This window comes from Heloderma suspectum, chromosome 6 (genome assembly GCF_057233095.1).
Source record: "Heloderma suspectum isolate Gila_16-S chromosome 6, 16-S_ref, whole genome shotgun sequence".
Classification (NCBI taxonomy): Eukaryota; Metazoa; Chordata; class Lepidosauria; order Squamata; family Helodermatidae; genus Heloderma; species Heloderma suspectum.
The window spans coordinates 78262067-78284287 of record NC_139463.1 but is presented as its reverse complement, the minus strand read 5'-3'; the positions used below and the strand labels follow the sequence as shown (position 1 = coordinate 78284287).

General features: G+C 47.5%; 1 protein-coding gene across 1 annotated transcript in view; it reads left to right on the top strand.

Moving 5' to 3' along the window:
* LOC146341313 (albumin-like) overlaps positions 1 to 14341 on the top strand; it is a 40076-nt gene extending 25735 nt beyond the window's left edge. The window contains 6 exon segments of the mRNA XM_084807194.1: positions 1550 to 1647; positions 4544 to 4682; positions 7897 to 8120; positions 10808 to 10940; positions 12876 to 12932; positions 14116 to 14341. Coding sequence (XP_084663320.1) covers positions 1550 to 1647; positions 4544 to 4682; positions 7897 to 8120; positions 10808 to 10940; positions 12876 to 12923 — 642 coding nt within the window. The 3' untranslated portion in view covers positions 12924 to 12932; positions 14116 to 14341.
* Positions 14342 to 22221: the final 7880 nt, after the last annotated feature.

The following is a 22221-nucleotide window of genomic DNA, read 5'->3' as shown; positions in this document are numbered from 1 at the left end:
TGACTCTTTTGTTTGTTTGTTTTGTTTGGAGGTGTGTGTGCCGGGGATGGTGGTCGTGGTGGTGGTTTTTACCCAGATAGTCAAATGTGGCATGGGCATGGCAGAGGTATGAAAATGCTGCAACATGCCCTAAGTGGGGCTGCCCTTGAAAGGTGTTCGGAAACCACAGCTAGTGCAAAACGTGCAAGTCAGACCGGTGTACACTTTTAAGCACACATTACACTGGTCTTATGTCAGGTGCACTGGCTTCTGATTCACTTCCAGACCAAATCTAACATGGAGGTGTTCACTTACAAAACTCTGCAAAACCATGTCCTCACCCATAAACATGATCATAGGTTGACATCACCTGCGGAGGCCCTTTTCTTTGTCCCACCAGCAAAGAGGTCCAGTTGCTGGGGCAATGAAACAGGACCTTTGCTATGGCATCAACCCAGTTAAGGGAATTCCTTCCCAAATGATGTGAAACTAGACACATCCCTGGTGGGTTTTAGGCAGATGCAAAAATATTTTTATTCCACTTGGCTTGGAATGGTTTGTAATAAAAGATGGAAAACAACTCTGCTCCTTTTGATTTTAAGGGGTTAATTCCAATTATGTCCTTTCTTCTTTTATATAAGCTACTTTGGGGACTCTTGTTAACAGCATAAAATGTTTTTGTTTTGTTTTTTAATCTATCAAAACATGCTGTACACTTGTATTCTACAGATGCTCCATTCAGAGGTCCAGCTAGCTCTGTAATGTGTACTCTGACTGGCAGCAGTAGCCCAGAGTTTCATACATGAGTCTTTCCCAGTCCTACCTGGAGATGTTGGGAATTGAGCCGGGCACCTTTTCTTTGCAAAGTTCAGCAGTGTAGTGGACGCAGGGCTCACAGGGATACAGCCCAGGCACTTTTTCAGGGACTCTGATGTCATCTGACACCCCGCTTAGAATTTGGGATGTATGAATCCCTTACCTCCCAGTCGGGGGGGGGGGTAAGCAGAGGGGGGAGGTGATCCTTTTTTCCTCAGATACTTGCAAACTGGTGTTCACAGAGATGACAAGGCAATGAGATAAATGTGTATATAAATCACAGAGGGATGATTCCAAGCGACTGATAGCTAGGGGTACTAGCCATGGCCAGCAAATTTTTCCTGCTTTCGTATTTGTTTCCACAGCTTTCAGTAACAGTATATCTGTGTTTAATGTGTACAATAAAACCCTTGCTCACCTAACAACAGTCCTGCCATAACATTCCTCCCCCACCAAAAAAATTATCCTAGACCTGCCGCTGAGATTGTGGAAAATGATATCCTGCAATCCCATCCTGAGCTTTCTTTAAAATGAATGGTCATTTCAAGGCTTCTCCAGCCTTGATGAGCATATCCTTCAAGAAAGCAAGCCATATTGCACATCAATGTCATGTATTTCTCTGAAGAGGCATAGTATAAAGCCAGTTCAGGCTTCCTCCCAAAGCATTTTATATGTCTTCTTGTAGCTTTTCTTCAGTTAGCTTGCCTTCTTTTCCATCCAGATATTTAACAACAATTCACTTTTTTTTCCCCAGGAAGATACACTCAAAGCACACGTTGCCAAAACCCTAGCTGTGGTGAAGAGAAACTGTGATCTCCATTCGCAATTGAAAGACTACCTCTTCCAAAATGTGTATGTTATTCTCGTGAGAGTCTAGCTTGTCTAGAAGGGGCAGATGTTCAATGAGCTCAGTCATTTTAATGAAAACTGGAGGCAGCGATGTTAATTGATCTGACTTTTTAAAAATAAATCAAAGCTTAGTCATACCACTATTAGTATTATAGGGCTGGTCCAAAATCCTTCTGAAAATTATTGTATGATACTTTTTTTTTCAAGCTTCTCCTGAACTGTTATGAGCATTTCAGTCCTCACCACAAGCACAGTCAGCAACATGGTCTCAGTTTCACTGTTCATTAGTCTGGTGGAGAATTTTGGCTGCAACTGTGAATCCAGTTTTAATATTGTTTCATGTTATTTTAGTATCTTTGAAGGAAGCAGTGGGCTTAACCCCCTGAATTTGGTATGGCTCTTAACTCAGAATGCAGGAGGATGTTGTGTCAAAGAAAGAATAATGGCTGTTTCTAAGGGCTCCTTCACAGTGAGCTTTTATACCACGATTGAGATTGCTCCTTCACAGAGGTTTGCGGGTTCTTTACATGATGCCGTGACCCTACCGTTACCCTCCAGGGTGTCTCCTGCACTAAATGCCCTTTGTTCTGTTTCAAATAGATCGCAGATAATGAACAATCAAATTACCCCATTGTGTTCCGCATTAGTTTCCTCTGTCAAAAGAGTTAAAGCTGGATGAAGAGGAGTGAAATCAATGAAAGATAAATAGGGATGGGGGAGAATTTCTCCCCGAAACTTCGGGGGGCCAAGTGCCAACGTATTCGGCCCCCCGAAGTAGTTTCGGGGAGAAATTCTCCGCACCCCCCGCACCCCCCTGGGATGGGACTTACCTTTCCCGAATGTCCCTCCCGACGGTGGGTCCCGGCGGCGGTTCGGCAGGTCTTCGTCAGGGGCGGGGGCGGCAGCCGGTCTTTTGACCGGCTGCCGCCACCGCCATTACAACCAAAGTAAAAAAAAAAAAAACGCCCCCGTGATAGGCTACGTGACGATTAACATAGCGTATCACGGCTAGATTTGCAAAGTCAGCCGTGATAGGCTACGTAAATCGTCACGTAGCCTATCACGGGTGACTTAAAAAAAAAAAAAGCGCATACGGCTAATGGCAGCCCCCATAGGGAGCCGCCATTCACATTCCTTATTTGGTCGCTGTAGTCTACGTAAAGATTACATTGACTACGGCAAAAATAAGGGCAACGCTATTTGCATTGCCCTTATTTTCACCGTAGTCTACGTAAAGATTTACGTAGACTACAGCGACCAAATAAGGAAGACGAATGGCGGCTCCCTATGGGGGCCGCCATTTGCGTACGCCCTTTTTCTTTTTTTTTTAAAGTCACCCGTGATAGGCTACGTGATGATTAACGTAGCCTATCATGGCTGACTTTGCAGATCTAGCCGTGATAGGCTACGTTAATCATTACGTAGCCTATCATGGGGGCATTTTTTTTTTTTACTTTTTATTTCGCGGCCGGGCGAGGCGCGATGCCTCCTCCCCGGCCTGAATTTCGGCCGGGTGAGGCGGGAAGCCTCCTCCCTGGCCTGAATTTCGGCCAGGCGAGGAGGGAAGCCTCCCCCCCCGACCTGAACTTAGGGGGGAGCAGCAAAGCGCCTCCCCCCCACCGCGAAGCAAGCTGCGAGACCAGGTAAGTGGCTTTCGTGCACCCCTAATAATGGAAGACTCAGATATGGGGACAAGGAGGGGGGAAGGGGAAGGCGGTAAGGAAGTGCATGTAAAGGGAGTTGGTTGTGATCCTGCATTTAAAACAGAAGCAGAAACCCCATTTCAAATGCAGGTTTTTAGACTGGTGAAGAGATGCCGTAATACTTACTCAGCTCTTTATCCAGCATCAGCTAAGGTATGTGAAGGTCTGCTTGCTGTGTCACAAGCTCGGGGTAAGGAGTGAGGTGTGTGTTTGAGGATGCAAAGACATTAGACATTGTGGGGATGAAAAGTAGGGATGTCAGAGAATTTTGCCACAAATCTCGGGGAGGCCGAATGCCAGCGCATTCGGCCCAACAAAATTGGTGGCAGAACGGTCTGCCCCCCCGCCCCCCCAGGACGGGACTTACCTTGGGCGAATCTTCCTGGCGGCGGCGGCGGCTCCGGCGGCAGTTTGGCGGCGGTTTGGCGGCGGCGGCGGCCGGTCTTCCGACCAGCTGCCGCCGCCGCCATTTCCATTAAAAAAAAGATGTGATAGGCTACATAAACATTGACGTAGCCTATCACGGCTAGATTTTTAAAAAATACCATGATAGGCTACATAAATGTTTGCGTAGCCTATCACAGCTGCTTTAAAAGAAAAAAGAAAAACCGCGTAGCGTCTACGCTATTTGCGTTCTCCTTATTTTCGCCATTTTAGTCTACGTAAATGTTTACGTAGACTAAGGCGTGTCAAAATAAGGAACACAAATGGCGGTGCCCATGGGCGCCGCCATTTGCGTAAGCACATTTTTTTTTCTTTTAAAGCAGCCGTGATAGGCTACGTAAACTAGCCTATTACGTAGGCTACGTAAACTAGCCTATTACGCCTCCCCCCCGGCCAGAATTTCAGGGGGAGGGACAGAGCCCCTCCCCCCACCGCAAATGTCACGCTTTGAAAAGGTAAGTGACTTTCGTACATCCCTAATGAAAAGAGCTCTTAGACTGAAGCTCCATGGGCCTCATTTTCATAATCGGAGGCCTCACTTTTTCTGAATCTCTCTGAGCTCAGCCCTCAGTTTGTGAAAGCCAATTCGATTATTCTCAGGCACTACAGCTAATCCTCAGCTGCTGAGGATTTTATGTATTTGTTTGTTCAGTTCCTATACTGCCCAGTAGCCGAAGCTCTTTCACTCAGTAGCTGAAGATCACACCCCATACCCTCCCTAACTGGAATCTGCTGGTCCATTGCTATTGCAGGTTCCTTGTCAGATTCACCCGGAAAGCACCCCAGCTATCATTTGAGGAACTGCACAAGTACACAAAGCAACTTGTTGGGGTTTCTGCCAAATGCTGCAGTCTGGATGATGCCCACAGACTGCCATGTGCTGAGGAAGATGTGAGTATTTTCTCTTCCATGTTATTTATGTATTTTAAAAAAAAAAAACCTTACGTGCTGTTTTGCAGTAAAAGAAATCCCAAAGTGGTTCAAACAATAAAATCATAACAAAACACAATTAAGGGCACAATCCTAAGGCTGCTAGTCAGTGGCTAGGTCTGCTCTCCGAGGTTGGTTCCCAGAGAATCAGCCCACACCACCTCCTGTGCTGCCTCGTGCTCAGCATTAGGGGTGGACGAAAGTCACTTACCTTTTCTCGCAGCTTGTTCGCGGTGGGGGGGAGCGCTTCGCTGCTCCCCCCGCGAAGTTCAGGCCGGGGGGGGAGGCTTCCCGCCTCGCCCGGCCGCGAACACGAAAGTTAAAAAAAAAAAATGTCCCCTGATAGGCTACGTGACGATTCACATAGCCTATCATGGCTAGATCTGCCAAATCAGCCGTGATAGGCTACGTGAATCGTCACGTAGCCTATCACGGGTGACTTTAAAAAAAAAAAAGCACGTACGCGAATGGCGGCCCCCATAGGGAGCCGCCATTCGTGTTCCTTATTTAGTTGCTGTAGTGTACGTAAATGTTTACGTAGACTACGGCGAAAATAAGGGCAACGCAAATAGCGTTGCCCTTATTTTCGCCATAGTCTACGTAAACATTTACGTAGACTACAGCGACCAAATAAGGAACGGGAATGGCGGCTCCCTATGGGGGCCGCCATTATCCGTACACACTTTTTTTTTTTTTTTAAGTCACCCGTGATAGGCTACATGACGATTCACGTAGCCTATCACGGCTGACTTTGCAAATCTAGCCGTGATAGGCTACGTGAATCGTCACGTAGCCTATCAGGGGACGTGTTTTTTTTTTCTTTCATTGCAATGGCGGGGGCGGCAGCCGGTCATTCAGGGAAGGTAAGTCCCGTCCCGGGGGGGGGGCTGGGGGCGGGGGTGTGTGGAGGATTTCTCCCCAAAACTTGTTCGGGGGGCCGAACACGTTGGCGCTCGGCCCCCTGAATTTTCGGGGAGAAATTCTCTGCCATCCCTACTCAGCATAGATTGGCCCCGTGTTCCGCACTTGGAAGAGCAGCACAGAGTGACGAGAACGGGCATTCCCAGGGGCAGGGAGGGGTGGGCAGACATACTGGTTCGACACATGTATCACAAGAAATTAAATCAAAGCATTATTGAAAATATGTAGGCCAAGTCCGACATCAGTAATATAAGAACAACCAACATGAATAGAAAAATGTCAAAATAACAAGTCAGCCTTCAGAAACCCATCTAGGGGGAAAGTAATTGCCATAACAATTCTGTTAAAGAGGGCAGTCTTTACATGATGCCTCAGGGTATAATGGGAAAGGATCATATGGGCTCCTCAGCTTAGATGCCACCACTTATAAGGCCTGTCCCGTGTACTGACTATCCTAACCTCAGACAATGTTTGGACACAGAACATAATCTCCTCCGAAGGTCTCAGCAGGCGAGTACAATCATATGGAGGTAATCATGCCATTAGTTAATCTGGACCCAGAGGAAGGTCTTTCACTGGTTATGGCTTTAAACATGATGAGACACATTTTGAACTGAGCAAAGAAAGAAACCAAAATCCAAGATACCCTGACTAATTCTCAAGTAACATGCTCTGAGTAAGAGACCCCAACAACAGTCCCTCCAATACCATGGCTGACCACTATCCAAAAATGGTCAAAAACAGTGGATGGTCTCTGCTGAAACTTGACTTCCAGCAGCCTGTCCACCCATATTCTATGTCTGGTTCCTCAGAGGACATGCTAAGCCATCCAGAACAGGCTGAACATCGCTCCTTGCATTAGCTCTCCCACTCATGGGAACTTGGAGATGTGTTGTTGAACCTTCCTCAGTATAACATTGCATCTGTGGATGCCCAGTGTATTTTTGTACTCTCTCTCTCTCACACACACACATATATATATATATATATATATATATATATATATTTCAAAGTTGGGAGTTAGTAGGTTATCCCTGAATCAGGCAAGCGTGGAGATCTGCAGAATGGTGTCAGGGGTGCCAAGTCGATCATTTCTCGCCAGACCTCGAGCCCCAGCCGAATGCCCACAACATCCCTACCCTGGAGTTTACACCAAGAGAATTGTATTTAAGGAGGTTTTGTGCATAGAAAGTGATGTAACACTTGAAATGTTTTAAAAAACTCAAATAGTTAAGTTAAACCTTTTGTTAGATTTGATTTTTCTCTGTGAAATGTGTTCACGGGTAACCAACTTGTTTTAATTTAATTGTCATTGTGTTTTGATAGCGTTAAAATAAATTAAACACTACTGGGCTACCGATCAACCTTTTAGTATCTGTTAAAAAGTATGACTTGAAATGTTAGGAGATCAGAAAATACTGTCAATGCATGTGAAAGGGGTAGGGATGGGAGAACCGGTGATGTTCAAAGCTATCAATGTTCTCCATTTCCCACCTTGATGCTCCGTTACACCTCGTAGTCATACCGAAGCGCGAGCATCTATTAAAAAACAACAACAACAGGGAGAGTGCTTATTCTTTAAAAAAAAAATAGACGCACAAATGCACACTTTGACTACGTGGATCGAATCATGACACCACACCCTTTTTAAACAGTGCACATTTCAAAGTGTGTGTTTTTTTAAGTATGAATTTTGTGGATGCAATTGCAAGATTGAGAATGTGTTAGATTTTCCTGAGCAAAGTGTCTGCATTAGCGAATGTGCTAGCATTTGGGGTTGTGAGAGTCATGTTTAGGGATGTATGAAAGTCACTTACCTTTTCGCATGGGTGCTTCGTGGTGAGGGGGAGGCACTTTGCTTCTCCCCCTGAAGTTCAGGCGGAGGGGAGGTGCCCCGCCTCGCCCGGCCAAAATTCAGGCCGGGGAGAAGCGCCCCATCTCCCTGGCCACGAAACAAAAAGTAAAAAAAAATAATAATAACCCGTGATAGGCTACGTAACGATTAACGTAGCCTATCACGGCTAGATTTCCAAAGCCAGCCGCCAGCTCCGCGGAATCCCCACGGAGCACAGCCGGCCAGCGAGAATGCCGGGGGGAGGGACGGAGCACCTCCCCCCCCCAGCGGAACCCGGCAGAGCCAGGTAAGCGGGGTTTCGTATACCTCTAATACATCCTAAATAGAGGAGTATGCTTTTTCCAGTTTAACAGCCAGCACATTTCCTCTCCCTCTCTCCCCCCATATCTCTCCCTCTAGACGGATTTAGTGCTAGGAGCCATATGTCTGCGACATGAAGAACACCACATAAACAAACAAGTCTGCCGATGTTGCAGTGAGAGCTATGCTTTCCGTCAGGAATGCTTCAGCGGCTTGGGTGTAGATCCAGAATACGTTCCTGTCCCATTCAGTGCTGAATTATTCACCTTCCATGCAGATATGTGCACAGATACTGAAGCAGATCTGCAAAAGAAGAAGCAAAGGTGAGAGCTCAGAGGCCTGAGCCGAGATCTGACTGGCTATCTCAAGTCAATCAGTACATGAACTTGCATTGTCCTCACCTCTCTAGCTTCTGACTACATACCCTGGCGCTCCTGGCTCTCGGTCTTTGCTTCATGCTGAAGTCCCGCCTTGCCCTCCTCTCTCAGCCAATGGCAGTCTATCCACCAGCTCCGCCCACCATGATATTCGCTTAGCTCATCCAATCACCAGGACAGTCTCCTCCCTACCATGGTCATATATCTTAGCATCGTACAATGCAGACGAGTGGCAGAAGGCCACAGTCATAGCCCATTTGTGAGGCGTAGTCCTGAACAGAGCTGTGCACAAATGGCCTCTCCAAATTCTCCAGCCTATTTGTGGGCAGAGAAATTGGGGGGACAATTTCACTGAATTTCTCCTAGGGGAGAAGAAATTCTCCAACAATTTCTCACAGATAGGGCTCAGTGTTGGCAGGGGTTGTAGCACGGGTTCTTCCTTTTTCCTCAGAGTTTTTGGTTTATTGCACTGCTTCTGTAGGTGGCAACCGCATCAACTGTGCTGAGGCTTCCACTCTTCTGAGGCAGAATTTTGAATTTCCTTTGGTGGCATTTTTGAGCTTACCTAATCCCTGCGAGGTGGCCGAGGGTGCTGTGTGTGTTTTCTCTCTCTACTGCACATCTTTCCATTGTTCTGCAGCCTCCCAGACCACCTGCACTTCCTGACCTGAAAAAGCCCCATGGGAGGAATTGCCTCATGACTTCTTCCTCATGATGGCTCTAACTGAAGTGCAGGAAGCCGAGGAGGCTACAGGCTGCCCGAGGTATTATTATACAATGACAGACAGGACACTCTCACACATTCCTCAGCCACCTCATAAGTCAGGTAAGCACAAGAACCCCAAACCCAACAGAGGAGAATTTCTCCGGAATTTCTCCTCCTTTGAATTCCTGTTCAAAAGCAATTCCTTTTCTATCAAATTGAATCGAAATGGTTGGGGGCGGGGGAGTGGGATAAAATTTCCAGCAGAGCACTAGTCCTGAAAGGAATTTAAGGGTTGTTTTAAATGTGCCTCATCTTCAGATATGGAATGTAGGATACTACAAGCTGCCAGGGCCAGGGGAGGGGAGAGAACTATAGCATGCCACTAGTTATGCCAATACTGAGGCTGGCACCACCATTCTCCTCACCCCATCCATTTGGGCTCTCGACCCCCGCAGAGGTTTCAGGCCCACACCTTGAGAGAGACTCAGTACATTTCTCACAGCTAGGTAGAAAATAGAATATATTTTCATAGGTGCCACAATCATGGCAAAGGGGTACCTAGGAGTGTTTTCATGATGCTCGCAGTTTGTGGGCCCAGGAAATCTGAAACTTGACATCCCTCCCTGCCCACCGCAATCCAGGTTTCTTCTCCTGCGCACTTCCCTGCCGCTGTCAGCCCACATTCCCTCCTTCCCCTGTGTCCCTTGTAAGGTTTTGTCCCAGCCATGTTACTCCCCTCTCCGTTTCCTTCCTTCACTGACAAGCCTCACCATCCATGGTCTCCTCAGGTGACTGGATTTCAGCACTGGTGTGCTGACTTTGCCTTCACTTTCTCTCTTCTTTTAGCCACCCTGATTCCCAGTCAGCCTCCCTGCATGCACAGCTCTTCTCTCTCTCCATCCTTCTTCCTGAGCATATGCCATCTTCTCTTATGAAGTCTTGGCATCCTTTCAACTTGCTCTCCATCTTTACCAACTTTTACTGGGCTCATAACGAGGGATGGACTGACACCATTGCATCCAGGCTCGCTGGGCACTCCAGCAGCCACCACAGCCACTCACCCAACCGAGCTGGGCCGTGTGATCCCCGGGAGGGCTCAGTGACCCTTCCACTCTTGTCCAGGCCTCTGTCGCACGCATCCTTCCTCTACCCATCCTCCTTTGTGGCCTCCATTTTAAAATGAGATGGGGGCTCTTCTTTTTCCCTAAGTTGATTGTTGTGTGCAATGGTGGCCCTATGTAGCCTGCCATTTCTGAAACAACATATGAAAAACAAGAGCCCCCATCGTACAATTAAATGGGGGCTGCAAAGGAGGATCGGTAGGGGAAAGACACATGTGAGTGGAGAGGCCTGTTAGGTCCTTCTGCTCCTCCAGCACCACTGCCATAACAGTAGACAGGATGGGGGGAGGAGGAGAAGGCAGCACCACTTGCCTCACCTCTCCCCCTAGTTCAGGCTCCAGCCCTGGCAGCAGTGGGGCAGGAGGATGAGGAAAGGGAGCCCCCTCTTCTCATCCTTCTGCCCCCCTGCTGCTGCTGCTGCCATGCAGTAGCAAAGCTGGGAGGGGGAGAAGGAAGCAGCAGTGCTGGCAATGCAGGTTGGCAGCTTACAGAGAGGGGCGAGTTGATCCAGGGTGCTTCTGACCTCTGGGGTGCTTGGCGGCCAGGTCCATCAGCACCCCATGGCTCAGTGAGCGGGGCTTGGGACGCCAAGTTCAGGGGAGTCCACTGGCCCCCTGGACCCAGTTGAACACCTGTGACAACCCTATTCATAACTGGGAGTCAACACTGGACATTATGAGAAATAACACAGAGAAATCATTCTGAGAACCTCCACCTTGCTGAAGTCAGTATGAATGTGGTGGCCCTTTGATCCAATGGTTTTAGAGACACACCTATTTTACACATAACTGTTCTTCTCCTTTCAGGATACTTGTCAACATGTATAAACACAAGCCCAACATCACAGAAGACCAACTTGTAGAAGTGATCATAGAATTTACTGCACTGGTGACAAAATGTTGCGAAGCTGCAAACCACAAGGAATGCTTTGCAACAGAGGTATGCTTTTCAAAGAAACAAGCATCCAGTACAGCTTTTCCTTCCTTGGCTGCCTGTTAAGGCGAGGGATGCAGCACAACTCCTCAATGAATTACAATAAGTTCAGATTTCTATGCATCCAACCCACAGATTTGGTTGCGGACTGGCTTTTTCTGAGTCATGCAGATTCCGCAAACTTCCAGACTCTTAAAAAACACCTTTGGGGGGATTTGTGCTAATGCACAAGCACACAGTAGTGCAGATTGCACGTGTAAATGAACAAACTTCTCATAGAAAAATCTGATTCCATCAGTGAGCACACAGTGGAACAAAAGATGCTTGCCAGTCTGTGAAAACCAAATGGAATGGATTTAACAAACTCCACACATCCCTAGTTAAGGCTGTAGCCTCAGGATTAGGGATGGCAGAGTATTCCACGATGGATCTCGGTGAGGCTGAGTGCCAGTGTATTCGGCTCCCCAAAATCTGTGGCGGAATGGCCTTCCACCCCCCACCTCCCCGCGGATCCCCCCTGGGACGAGACTTACCTGGGGCGGATCTTCCGGGCGGCGGCGGCTTCAGCAGCAGCAGCGGCTGGTCTTCCAACCGGCTGCCACCGCCGACATTTGCAGTCTTGTCGGGTGTTGTTGTTGTTGTTTTTACAAGATGTGATAGGCTACGTAAAGACTTAGGTAGCCTATCACGTCTAGCTTAAAAAAAAAAAAACATGTACGCAAATGGCGGCGGCTACGGCTGCCGCCATTTGCTTTCCTTATTTTTGGCCGTCTTAGTCTACGTAAATATTTACGTAGACTAAGACAGCGAAAATAAGGGGAATGCAAATAGAGTAGCGGACGTTATTTGCGTTCCCCCTTATTTTCACTGTCTTAGTCTACGTAAATATTTACGTAGACTAAGATGGCCAAAAATGAGGAACGCAAATGGCAGCAGCCGTAGCCACCGCCATTTGCATACGCACATTTTGTTTTGTTTTTAAGCCAGACGTGATAGGCTACATAAGTCTTTACGTAGCCTATCACGGCTGACTACAGGGACGCAAACGGCGTCGGCTATGGCTGCCGCCATTTGCATCCCTGCTAGCCAGCGGCTGGATGTCCGGATGCTGGCGGAGCCGGCCGGCGGCTCTTTGGAATCCCTGTGGAGCAGAGCCAGCCAGCCGGGATTCCGGGGGGAGGGACGGAGCGCATCCCCCCCCAGTGGAACCCGGCGGAGCCAGGTAAGGGGAGTTTTGTACATCCCTACTCAGGATTGGAGGGTAACTGCAGGGCACTGGCCACCACCTCAGTGACAGAATGGTGGATGCCTTCAGTGTGTGTCTGTGGTTGGGGGTGTGTCTGTGGTTAGATGGCTGCTTGAATATATTTTAGAATCAACTCTCTAGAATAGCTCATGAGAGATAAGACAGTGAAGGTTTTCCTTGTTGCCAGAAGCATGAGTGTGAACAAGAAGGTGGGCTGAATGGATGGGGAATGCTTCACTAAGAGGTTTTGTGTGTCATCCCCCAAATTTTAGATGATTTTATTATTTCAGGAAACACACACACAGGCTGAAATCCAAAGCACACCTTCCAGACAGTAAACCCCATTGATCTCAAATGGAATTTGCTTGTGAGTGAAGATAGAGGATTGCACTGACTGTGATGTGATTGCAGCCACATCATCTTGTGTAAAGGAACAAGAGGAAGAAGGATGGTTTGTTGTACTTCAGTGCTGTGCTCTAGAAATGTAGAACAGCAATTGCCGTTGTTCTGCAAACGTAAACTGAAGCCGGGGGTGGGGTGCAGAGAGTTCAGTTTCTCAAGGGTGCAACAATGAGTCTACATATCATTCCTAATCAAGATGACTGTAATGAGCATGACTGTGGTATTCAGCCAGTGAAGACCTGACAGGAAGTCTCTGCCTAGTAATTTATCAAAATGTGTGTCTTTTCTTTCAGGGTCCAAAACTAGTTGAAAAGACTCATACTGACCTTGGAGACAACTGAACATCTCAGGTGAGCTGTGGGGAGATGTGGTTTGCATTAAAAAGTTTTAGTGATTGAAAACTGATGAGGTTAAGGAAAGAAGGATACAATTTTCAGCCACCTACTCTGAAGGTACAAAATGCATGAAGGAACTCTGAAGGTACCAAATGCATGGAAAGGTGACCCTGGGAGAACAGAAGCCTGTTTGCATCTCATAGGAACAAAAATATCTCTCAAACCATTTCCCCCTTTTTATACAGTGGATTCTGCTAGGGATGTACGAAAGGCACTTAACTTTCGCGGATTATGTTGATGGTGGGGGGGGAGGTGCTCTGTCCCTCCCCCCGGAATCCTGGATGGGGGGGAGGCGCTCCGTTCCTCCCCCCCCCCCCGGAATCCTGGCCGGCCGGCTGTGCTCCACAGGGATTCTGCAGAGCCACCAGCCGGCTCCGCCAGCAGCCGGACATCCGGCTGGCATTCGGCCTCCCCGAGATCTGTAGCGGAATTCTCTGACATCCCTAGATTCTGCAAATCAAATCCTTGAAGAGCCTTTTCATACATCCTGCAGAGGCAAACCCAATGTTGCCACCGGAAGTACACAAAACAGGAGCCACAGAAAATCCAGACTAGCTGTAGCTCATTCTCTCCATTTTCCATCACACAATTTTGGGCTGAGTACCCACCACACACACACACACACACACACACACACACACGTTTCCACAGAATTTCTTTGAGGGGGCAGGCTATATAGGTTGATGGTTAGCAGTGGGAGCTGTGGTGGCTCCTTCCTTCCTCTGCATCTGCAGGCAACAATGGCAGCAGAGCTCCTGTCTGCATCCAGCGTCTACTGGACACTCACGGAGCTTCACCAGCACTTTTGGGGTGGAAAAACAAACAGAAGGAAAACACACTACAACCGCAGATGCTCATTCGTAATTCCCCTGTGCTTTGGAAGAATACCCCCGAATTCAGAGAGACCCCTCTGCTGGGATTTCTTTCGCTCCACACCCTGACATTTGAGCTGCAAGATGTCAAGTGGGAACTTGTAGCTCTGCCTTCCTTAAAACTTCCTTAGACTGCACGGTGGCAACAATGGGTGAATTGCCCATAGAGATAAGGTGTCACCCACCTCTCACATGGTTTGCAGAGTAACCTATATCCATGTTTAGCAAGGGAGGTAATTCTGTGCTTCTATTTCTTTCTAATTCAGTGGTGGAAGAATGCTGAAGATAATGCCAAGTATGCCCAAGCATCCTTGATTGCTTGCTTGCTTCTTACATGTCAACTTTCTGACTCAAGGAACAGAAGGAATGGAGTCTTCCTTAACACCCATCTCTCATGATGGTGGCAACATTGAGAATGAATGAAGTCTTCAATTAAAACTTCCCTCTGTCAGAGTTCAGTGATTCAGTTAATTAAACCTAAGATATATGTGCTACGTGTGTGTGTGTGTGTGCATGTGTGTGCATGCGTGTGTGTGTGTGTGTGTGTGTGTGTGTGTGTGTGTGTGTGTGTGATTGCTGGAGCTGTGGGAGAAATCAGTACCCACTGCAGTTAGACAATAAGCAGTACTGCTGATTGTCCCTTCCCATGAGCTTTCTTTCTCCATCTCACCCTTCCTCCATAGAGGTCCCTTCCCTCCCCTCCCCTAAGGTCAGGAGCCTTGGTTCTGGTTGGAGCAGAGGAGGGCAAAAGGGTAAGATTGAGGAAGAAATTACAGGCTGGAAAATTCCGGAAGCAATTCTTGGATGTAGGAGGTTCTCTTTTTCCTCCTAGGAGCGACTGGTCGGGCCACATTGCCTTCATCTCATCTTCTCTCACCCTTCCCAGACCATCCGCCTATGTGGGTGGGGCTGCTCCATTGGCATTCTATCCCCCAGTTCCCCTAGACAATCCTGCAGCCTGTTCTCCTTTGCAGGGATGGCTAAGAATTTCATTGGAGGTCATCTTTTCACAGAAGATTTCATCAAAATGTACAAATTTCATCATATTCAGGATAGAACGAACTTGAGATTAAAGAAATGTGAATGTGGGGAAAATGGAAACCGACTGATTCATCCTTCTAACCCCAGGAGTTCGAGTGCTTCGCTCCTTAAAGTATGGGTCTGAATTAGGGTTGCCACCTCTACTTTCTGACAGGCTCCTCATCTTCGACAGCTCTGTGGCAGGAAGGTACAACACGGTCCTCCCCATGCTGGGATACCTGAACATCTTGAATCTGACCCATTCGGGGGGGGGGGATTTAATTTCAGCTCATTTTTTTTAAATGAGAAGTTACCAAGATGCAGAAATTTCATCCTCCCCGAGCTCCTTCCCCGGCACCATTTCCAGCCTCACTCCCCGTCTCCTTTCTGAGAAGGGCATGATGGGTACTAACAGTGCTGTTCTGAAATCCACCCTCCAGTTTCCATGTAAACATTTGCTAAGGGAAATGAGAGTGGCCATTAAAATTTGGAGATAGAGGAGGCTGGTGTGAAAGAGGTGAAGGAGAAGGGACAAAGCAGTATTTGGGAAGCTCTGTGACCTCAGTATTTGGGAAGCTTTTATATCACATTGGATCCTGCCAGCAGAGTCTGAACAGTGCAGCCTGAGCTATGAGGTACAGTGAAGAGGAGGGAAACCAGCAGGTTGTATCACAGAGTAACATCATGAGTGTATCATGTCACATGGCACCTGGGCAAAACTGCACTGTGTTACACAACAACAGCAACAGCAACAGCAACAACAACAACAACAAATGTTTGAATGCCCATAGAAATCCTAAGTGTGGGAAAGAGACTGAGCCAGTCATCCCTAGTCATGACAGGGCAGGGACATTGGAGAGCTTTGTACAGGGGGCGGAACTCACCCAGCTTCCATTAACTCATCCTCCCTGATTTGGGCTCATGTCCCCATGAGCTGGGCCCTGTCATCTTGCATCAAGTTGGGCCAGCTCAATGATTTTTGACCCATTTTATAGAATTTATGGATATAGAAACGTGCACAAATTACAGGCACAATTTGCATGATCGACATGCAAATTTTAGCTGTAATTTGCATAAGTTACGCAGTTTGTGTTCAAATTTTTCATAAAATACAAATTGCACCACGCAATTTGCACACATTTATAATTACAGATTTTTTTAAAAAAGAAACAAAAACTTCTCCAGATTTCAGGAAAATCCTTGCTGCTCTTCCAGCACGTGAGCCAAATCAGAGGCTCTCCAGGAGTCCGTCAAGCCCAACATGGTTCGGAGTCCACACAGACAGACATCCAAACCTCACCACCAGTTCTGAGGAGTCAGATTACCAAGATGAAATTAGACTGAAGGGATCCGGAGACTCCTGGTGATACATTCTTTGTCATACCTCTATTGTTTTCTTTAGGGCTGTGCACCGCTTCAGCCCGAGGCCCGAACCCTGAGTCGAAGCGGGTTGATTCGGGCCTCTTTGTGCCCCTTCCAAGGTGAAGCAGAGGGGGCACAAAGCAGCTGGAGCAGGTCGGGGGCTTGGTGCACTTTGGCCCCCACTCCTCATCCCCCCAGGACCTCCTGGGCCTTACCTGAGCCACCTTCTCCTCGCCGCCACCTCTGCCGCCGCCTCTGCGCCACCCCACCAACTCCTGAGGCCTGGACATGCAGCGACTCTTCTTCCAGGGAACCACAATTTTTAAAATGGCGACTCCCTGGAAGAAGAGTTGCCATGTGTCCAGGCCTCAGGAGGTGTCGGAGGTGGCGGCGGCATTGGTGGGGAAGCTGGTGACAAAGACCGCAGCAGCAGGTGGTAAGGAGCTGGGGGGGGGGGTGCATCGGAGGGGAACCTGCTTCCGGTTTGGGGCTGAGGTGGGTCGGTGATTGCTGTCTTCTTTACAGAATACGACACCATCAAATACGCCTACGGACCGACACCTCGGAATTTTAAAGCCCTGTAAGTCTTCCCAGAAAGTTTTATTCAAAGTTACCTCTGTTGGCCTCATCCAGAATTAAAGAGGGACATTAGATACAGAGATTGTGAATGAAGACTGCAGTCATAGTTTGAGCTGTCAATAATAACAAACTTTGTATGAAGTGGCCATCAGATGAACCTAGACACAGTGGTAAATTTTAATGCTCAATTTTGGTTGATTAGTTGGTTAGATGAGTTGATTAAAAACATTTGATCAGCTAAAAAGTTTATTCCTCCAACTGATCAGGAAACAGGTTTTTAAACAGTGTTATTTAGGAATCATACTGTCTTATAAAAGTGGCAGTTGCAGGGGATGCCTTAAAAAGGGCATCCCCCTTCTCTGCCATGCACAGGAGGGAATGCTTCATTAAGTCTGCATCCAATTTGGGGTGGGAATCAGATTAAACCCAATCCTGAATCCAGTACTGGATCAGGCTAATTCGCGGGTGGGGTGGAGGGAGATGTCCAAATCAAAGTGGATCTCTTCTGAATGTGAATCCTCCCAAAGCTTCAGAGATTCAAAGAAGCTTAGAGCAAAAATAAATACATGTATTATTTCCACAGTCAGGAAATTTCTATGGACTTCTAGACAATTTTCCTAACTTTCCGGAATTTTGCACAAATTTAGTAATTAAAGAATACACTTTTGTTTTTTTAAAAGGCCAACAATGGCCATTTCCCCCATAGGCTAAAGAGTGAAAATGCTCATTTTCTGGGGCTTTGCACATTTTCATGGGATTTCCACATTTTCAGGGGGGCAAATTTACACAGACTAGAAAACTAAAATAAATAAATAAATCTGATTCCATTGACTGGCAGATGATGAGATGAAAGGCGGCTGACTATCTGTGAAATGCAGGTAGAACAGATCTTACACAATTCATTTCATACCTCCCCGGTTACAATAAAACACATGAGAAAACATGGATTTTGCAGGGCATAGATGAATGGGAATATTGTTGGAAAGGTTTACAAAATCTTATACCACACTTTGCCACCTACTACCCATGAGTGTCATTTCAGATTTCACTAGGGTGGGCAGTTCAAATATTTTGGAGAAGGGCAGACAATAAGATTCCAAGAAAGATGGATATTCTTCCTTTGGATATATTCAAAATTAAATTGCAAGAAAGCATCATCATTGTCACTATGTTATATACCTCATAATAAATGAAGTACAGTTATCAACACAGATAAAAAGGTCAGGCTTCCCCCACCCCCATTCTTATTTTGTGATACAAAATAATTGGACTGTGCACCACTTCGGCCCAAAACCCGAACTCCGAGTTGAAGCAGGATGCCTCAGGCCTCTTCTGGCCACCTCTGAGTCAAGGCGGAGGGGGCTCAAAGTGGCCCGAAGCAGATCAGGCCTCTCCGAAGCACTCTGGTGCCTTTGGAATGATCTGGAGGCCCAGCTGCCACACCTCTGTCACTGCTGCCACCCAGCCTTTAGCTCCTTACCTGGTCCTCTGGACTTTTGCTGATAGGGATCACATGGGCATCCAATTCCATCCTGGAATCCAGCAGATCCACTCCTGCCCGCACCCCCGAGCCCCACTCACCATGCCCCTGCTTGCCCCCTGCCTGAGCTTAGCAAACAGCCTCTACTCACCCCGGCAGCCTCATTGGGCTTTGCCTGACAATAAATATGTACCACTGATGCCATCTAAGTCTGGAAACCTCCAAGACAGGACAAGTCAATATACACTATTTGGATAACAGTGCATGAGAAACAAAGTTTCTTATTCCAGTGGAGCTCGCATGAGCTATGAGGCATCTCTTGTTGGCAGAAACATTGTTCAAGAAGAGCAGGGTGCATATGCTGACCTGGCATATGATCTCTCAGATGATCCCTTAGAAGTACTTCTATGTCTGCTCAACCTGCTGATTCACCACACTGGATGACTATGAGAATACCCTTTGCAGAGCTATGAGTGGATCACCCAGCTGACAGAGAGCTCTGATCTCAGAGTCCTCCCTCCACCCCAAGCCCTTCTGGGCTGTTGCCTGCAGGGTGGGAGGAATGCCAGAGGCTGTTTTGCTGCATTGCCCTCCTTTGTGGCAATATTCATGAGAAGGGCCTCTGAGACCATCTTCTGTGCTTTCTCTGCTGGCGGCAGGGCTTTTGGCTGGAAGGCCTTTGCATCCAGGCCTTCTTCCCTCCACCCACTGGCCTCCTCCATCCCCAACCACTGATACCCTCCTCTGTCCTGTCCTCACTTCCCCCAGACAGAGTCCTGAAATGGGAAATGGAGCCAAGGGGGAGCTTTCTGCTTCAGCTGGGACAGGCTTGTTGGCTGGAGAGGAGAGCAGCTGGGGCTTCTCCGCTGAGGCTGAAGTTCTGCCTCTGCTCCGGTCATCAGATGCTGTCTGAAGGCCAGTGGATTGCTATGTTAACAGCTCAAGCAAACCTCTTCCTTGTTTCAGAATGTAATAATGGGAGTGTGTTGATAGATTGCAACAGGAGAAAGGTAGAAACAGGAATACACCATCCCAGTTTTACTATCGAGTATGACAATGTCTTTATTCAATGGCATCAATAGAGGAGAATAAAGCTCAAAGAAACCAGGAAACTGATCTGGATCTCCCAGATGAACTAAAGATTTGGCCCCAGCTAGTTGCCTTTAGGGTAAACCAGGATTTAAGGCATTGATTCCTCTTGCATCTTCTCTCTCAGCCAGCCCCAACATCCTAGCCAGGACCACTGACCAGGTGTGCATAACCATTCTCCAGCTGTGATTTTCTAAAATAAGTGTCCCTGTTCTGGGTTTCACACTTGCATCCTGCAGGGTATCCTCTCCTTCCTTTGTTCCAAGTGGAACCCAGCTGGCTATGCCGTCTTTCATGATATTCTATTCCAGCCTTACCGATTTTATATTTTTCTGTACCAAGTGCTCCATTTTCAGTGTGTGTGTGAGGAGGGGGTAGTTGTTGTTGTTGTTTTTTAAACCCAATACTTGGGTTTCTTCAAAGCACCCTATACCATTTCTTGTTTTCTCATTGATCACATTGTGGCTATACAGCCATCTGTAGTCAGTGCTTGGGTTCACTGTTCACTGTTTAATGGAGTGATGTGATATGGAATGGTTCAAATACAGATGCAGTCAAATCTATTGCCTTGAAGCCAATGGGATTTAAGCATCTTCACTGGGTGCAGCCTTGGTCTCTTGTGCTGTATGAAAGTGCAGCACAGATTAATGCAAAAGACTTTTCTCCCCACCCTCTTTTTCTTTTCTATTTTTACTTAGTCTCATGTATGAGACTGCCAGAAGGCATCCTTTGGCAAAGGTTGTCACAACCTTTAAAGCAACTCATGGGCATGACGGTGTACTGGAAACTTGCTGCCAGGCAGCTGACGAGGACGTCAGCTCACTGAAAAGGTATCTCACCATAATTCATATCAGACCTTGAAATTTTGCATAGGGGGCTCACAGAATTCACCTGGATTCAAAGGAAACTGCTTTATTTCAGCATTGACACATCTAGCCAAACTCTGAGCATCTCTACACCACCCTAAAACCCCACATTTAAAGCAGGGCTTTCTCCTTCTGTTTTAAATGCAGGATCACAAAGGAGTCCTTTTACATGTGCCTCCTTTACCCCACCTTTCCTCCTGACCCCTTTCTCCCTCCGCTTCCCCCCTTATCTGAGTCTTCCACATGCTCCATTATACAGTCACTAGATGACAGTGTGGTCTAGCTCATCCAGATAGGATTGCGTAGGGATGGCAGAGAATTCCGCCACGGATCTCGGTGAGGCCGAATGCCAGTGCATTCGGCCCCCCGAAATCTGTGGTGGAATGGTCTGCCCACCCCCCACCCCCACCCCGCGGATCCCTCCGGGACGAGACTTACCTGGGGCAGATCTTCCGGGCGGCTCCGGCGGTGGCGGCGGCAGCGGCTGGTCTTCCGACCAGCTGCCACCACTGCCATTTGCAGTCTTGTCGGTTTTTTATTTTTTTTTACAAGACATGATAGGCTACATAAAGACTTACATAGCCTATCACGTCTGGCTTAAAAAAATGCATATGCAAATGGTGGCGGCTACAGCCGCCATTTGCGTTCCTTATTTTTGGCCGTCTTAGTCTACGTAAATATTTATGTAGACTAAGACGACGAAAATAAGGGGAACACAAATAGCATAGTGGACGCTATTTGCGTTCCTCCTTATTTTCGCCGTGCTTTGGTGTTTTTTTTTAAGCCAGACATGATAGGCTACATAAGTCTTTACGCAGCCTATCACGGCTGACTACAGGGACGCAAATGGCGGCTGCTATGGCCGCCGTCATTTGCGTCCCTGCTAGCCAGCGGCCGGATGTCCGGCTGCTGGCGGAGCCGGCTGGCGGCTCCGTGGAATCCCTGCGGAGCGGAGCCATATGGCCAGGATTCTGGGGGGAGGGATGGAGCGCCTCCCCCCCCCAGCGGAACCCGATGGAGCCAGGTAAGGGGAGTTTCGTACATCCCTAGGATTGCGGCCTTATTTAATTATAAATTCCCTTCCATAGCTAAACATTGGCCTCCATGCAAATCCCCTGACCTCTGGGAGAAACCTATGTGAGTCAGAAATCTTAAATCTCTCTCTGGAACCTACTCTATTACAGTATTCCTCTTTTTCCTGCCTGCCCACTTACTGCAGGGATCCAGGTGTGCAAGTTACTGTTGCCAGCTGCACACTTGACCTAATGAGTTATGTTCATGCTAGCTTATAAAACATCACTTGCTCTGAATTCATTTTGTCCAGTATACTTGGCTGCTAGAATCAATATCCATTGGTCAGTATCATATATATATATATATATATATATATATATATATATATATATTCTCCCTCTCCACTAGGGATGTACGAAAGTCACTTACCTTTTCAAAGGGTGCCATTTGTGTTGGGGGGGAGGCGCTCCGTTCCTCCCCCCGAAATTCTCTCCGTCGGGCTCCATTCCGTGGAGATTCCATGGAGCCGCCGGCTTTCAGTCCCTGTGTATTCAGCAATGGTAGTGCTGAATTAGAGTTTCCCCCTCTTTTTTCTGACAGCCTCCTAATCTTAAACCACTGCATGGCAGGCAGGTTCTTCACGGTCCTCTCCATGCTGGGAAATGCTGTACTTAGCGAATTTTGGCTGGTGCAGAAGGTTGAGGATTTCATTTCACTTCGTTTTTGATAAGAAATTACTGAAGCTCTTCATATTCAGGAGAGAACAAACTTATTTTTAAAAACTGAATGCAGGAGCAGAAAGTGAAACCGACACCTTCCCCCATTCCTAATGCTACTATAGATTGTGAGTTGTGAGTTACTGAGATATACCTGGGAACTTTATCTAGTGACTCTCAGGCCAGGATAAGGTGGGAGAGTCACTGGGTATGGACTCCAAGGGATTCACTAGATAAGGATCCTAG